A 2,555-nucleotide genomic window follows, 5' to 3' on the forward strand; every position below is an offset into this window, starting at 1 on the left:
CGCCGCACGGCGCGACCCCCCCCGAGGGTCGAAGCGTTGGACCCCGTCCACTCTCCGGACGAATGTTCCGGCACACGGTGGTCCTCCAGGATACAGTTGGATTTGTAACCTGGTAACGTACTCGGTGTCCGCGAGGACGAGCCGAGTATAAAGTCTTTTGGGAGCGATGTAACTCAGACCCTCTATGTCCCGTCCCTAACTATCTCCAGGAGGTTAAGCCTCCCCTCCTCTTGCTACCGGGAACTATGGACGGCTATCTAGCTTGTCTTCATCGCCGGCGGATAACTCTCCACGATCGACCCCACCCCCCGGGCCCTAACAGAGTCTGGTTACTGCGTGCGTGCTCCAACCTCGATCTCTGAGACCCACTGGCTTATCAAACAGTCTCAGCGTCTCATCCAGCACACAATCAAAAAACACCTGCGTTCAATAATGAGCCACTTGAGTCCCTGCTCGTGACGTCATCACTTCGGCCCATTCACATCACACTATTCACGGGCGTGGCGCCTGATGCTGACATAACGTCATAACTATTCGACCAAGCAACATCGATTTAGCAAACATGGCAAGCAAAGGTTCACTGTGGTCAACTGCCGAAATTGAGTGCTTGCTAGCGTTTTGGGCTGATGAGAGCATTCAGCAACAGCTGGACAAGACGCATAAAAATTCGGAAATTTATGGAAAATTCGCCGATCATCTGGCTGTGCACGGATTCAGAAGATCGGTCGAGCAGTGTCGAGCCAAAGTGAAGAAGTTGCGGCTGCAATATTTACGAGTACGAGATGTGGTGCGTAAATCTGGCAGCTCGTCTGATGAGAAGGACAAATTTCAGTGGTACGAGGCAGTGGACAACATTCTCAGCAGCAAACCGTCCAGTGACCCCCCCGTTGTTCAGTCAGAAGATGTGGAGAACACACTACTTTTGGTCGACATACCATCGAGTCCATGTGAGTACACGTTTAGCAATTATATTCATCTATTTTCATGATGTAAACAAGACGAACGTTTTTTCTCTGGTCTGCATCCCCTTAACAATTGTGTGTGTATTGTACCCATTCTGCAATCTGTTAATAACGTTTTCAATCAAGTTTTCAATCAATGCAAGGTTACTGTATTTCATTCTGTTCTACAGGGCAGTGATTAGACGGCATATATTATGTAGTTGGTTTTATACAAATACACTAACTGCCCACATAGTCAACAAAGTGATATTTTGGTTGTAGCCTGCCTTCAATTAATTTTATATATTTTTTTGCATACAGGTGTTTCTGATGGCCCAGGTCCTAGTCCAGACAACCGACGCAAGAGAAGTCGACTGCTGGACACACAGTCGACTGCTGGTGAGAGAGACGTCAGTCCTTCCGCCAACCTGCTAATCGGTAAGTACAAAGTTTTTAGCAATTATATTCATCTATATTCTCATGCCTTCAGTGTCTGCCTGGTCAGTCTGTGGCCAAAACCTGTGTTTTAGCATTATGCAAAGTTACTGTAGTTGGTTTTATACAAATACACTAACTGCCCACACAAAAAGTGATATTTTGGTTGTAGCCTGCCTTCAATTAATTTTATATTTTTGCTTGCATATATACAGGAGTTTCAGATGGCCCAAGTCCCAACACCCGGCGGAAGAGGACTGCTGATGAAAGAGACAGTGTGGGTGCCTTTATAGACCTGACCAACAAGAGATGCCTGGATTTCTCCCAAGCAGAGGATCTGCGTTCAGAGCGAGAAGCAAGAAGTTTGGACGCGAGATCAGAGCGAGAGGCACAGCAGCGCGAGGACCTGTGGAAGCGAGAGGTCGAGCGCGCTGAGCGAGAGGTCGAGCGCGCTGAGCGAGCACGAGAGGGGGAACGCAGAGCGGATAACGAGGAGGCAGACCGCAGATCAGAGCGAGAGAGCGAGCGGGCTGACCGCAGAATAGAGCGAGAGAACGAGCTTGCTGGACAGAGAGCAGAGCGAGAGAACGTGGCCTTCATGAGGATGATGTGCACTATGTTTGAATCGCAGCGCACTGCACACCCACAGCCTCCTGCCCCTCAAAATTATGAGAACTTTGGAGAACCATCTACCTATCACAGGCTCTAATGATTGTAGAAGGAAAGGTGTTGCCCTTCTTTCTCCCCCATCCCTCTGCACATTTTTTAAACTGTACATTTGAGTAAAACTAGGTGCCTTAACAGTTATATTATGTTTTATTTTGCATGTCTTTTTTTTTACCATGTATATCTTGTCATCCATATTTTTTCAATGCCTATTGTATTCTATTTTGTTATTATATTTTGCACACTAATAGACAGACACTGTAAATTGTATATAGCATAGTAGTGCCTGCCTATTGTATTCTATTTTATTATTATATTTTGCAATAATAGGAACCTAGCATGTCTTTTTTTTTTACCATGCATATGTCTTATCTATTTTTTTTTAACAAATAAACCTCTTGATACCTCACATTGGAAAGATTTGCATCGACTTATTACTATGCACTGTTAAGAGTTTGCTAGTTTGTACATTTTAGATATATTTTGCACACTAATAGACAGACACTGTAAATT

General features: G+C 45.4%; 1 protein-coding gene across 1 annotated transcript; it reads left to right on the top strand.

Moving 5' to 3' along the window:
• Nucleotides 1-562: 562 nt before the first annotated feature.
• Nucleotides 563-2,146, top strand: LOC311223317 (uncharacterized protein; the record flags this gene model as incomplete). Its single annotated transcript, XM_084308109.1, has 3 exons — nt 563-947; nt 1,263-1,379; nt 1,592-2,146. The coding sequence occupies 3 exons, from the start codon at nt 563-565 to the stop codon at nt 2,083-2,085; spliced, it is 996 nt and encodes a 331-aa protein (XP_084164235.1). The 3' UTR covers nt 2,086-2,146.
• Nucleotides 2,147-2,555: the final 409 nt, after the last annotated feature.

Source organism: Notolepis coatsorum (assembly GCF_963971535.1).
Source record: "Notolepis coatsorum genome assembly, chromosome: 2".
Taxonomy (NCBI): domain Eukaryota; kingdom Metazoa; phylum Chordata; class Actinopteri; order Aulopiformes; family Paralepididae; genus Notolepis; species Notolepis coatsorum.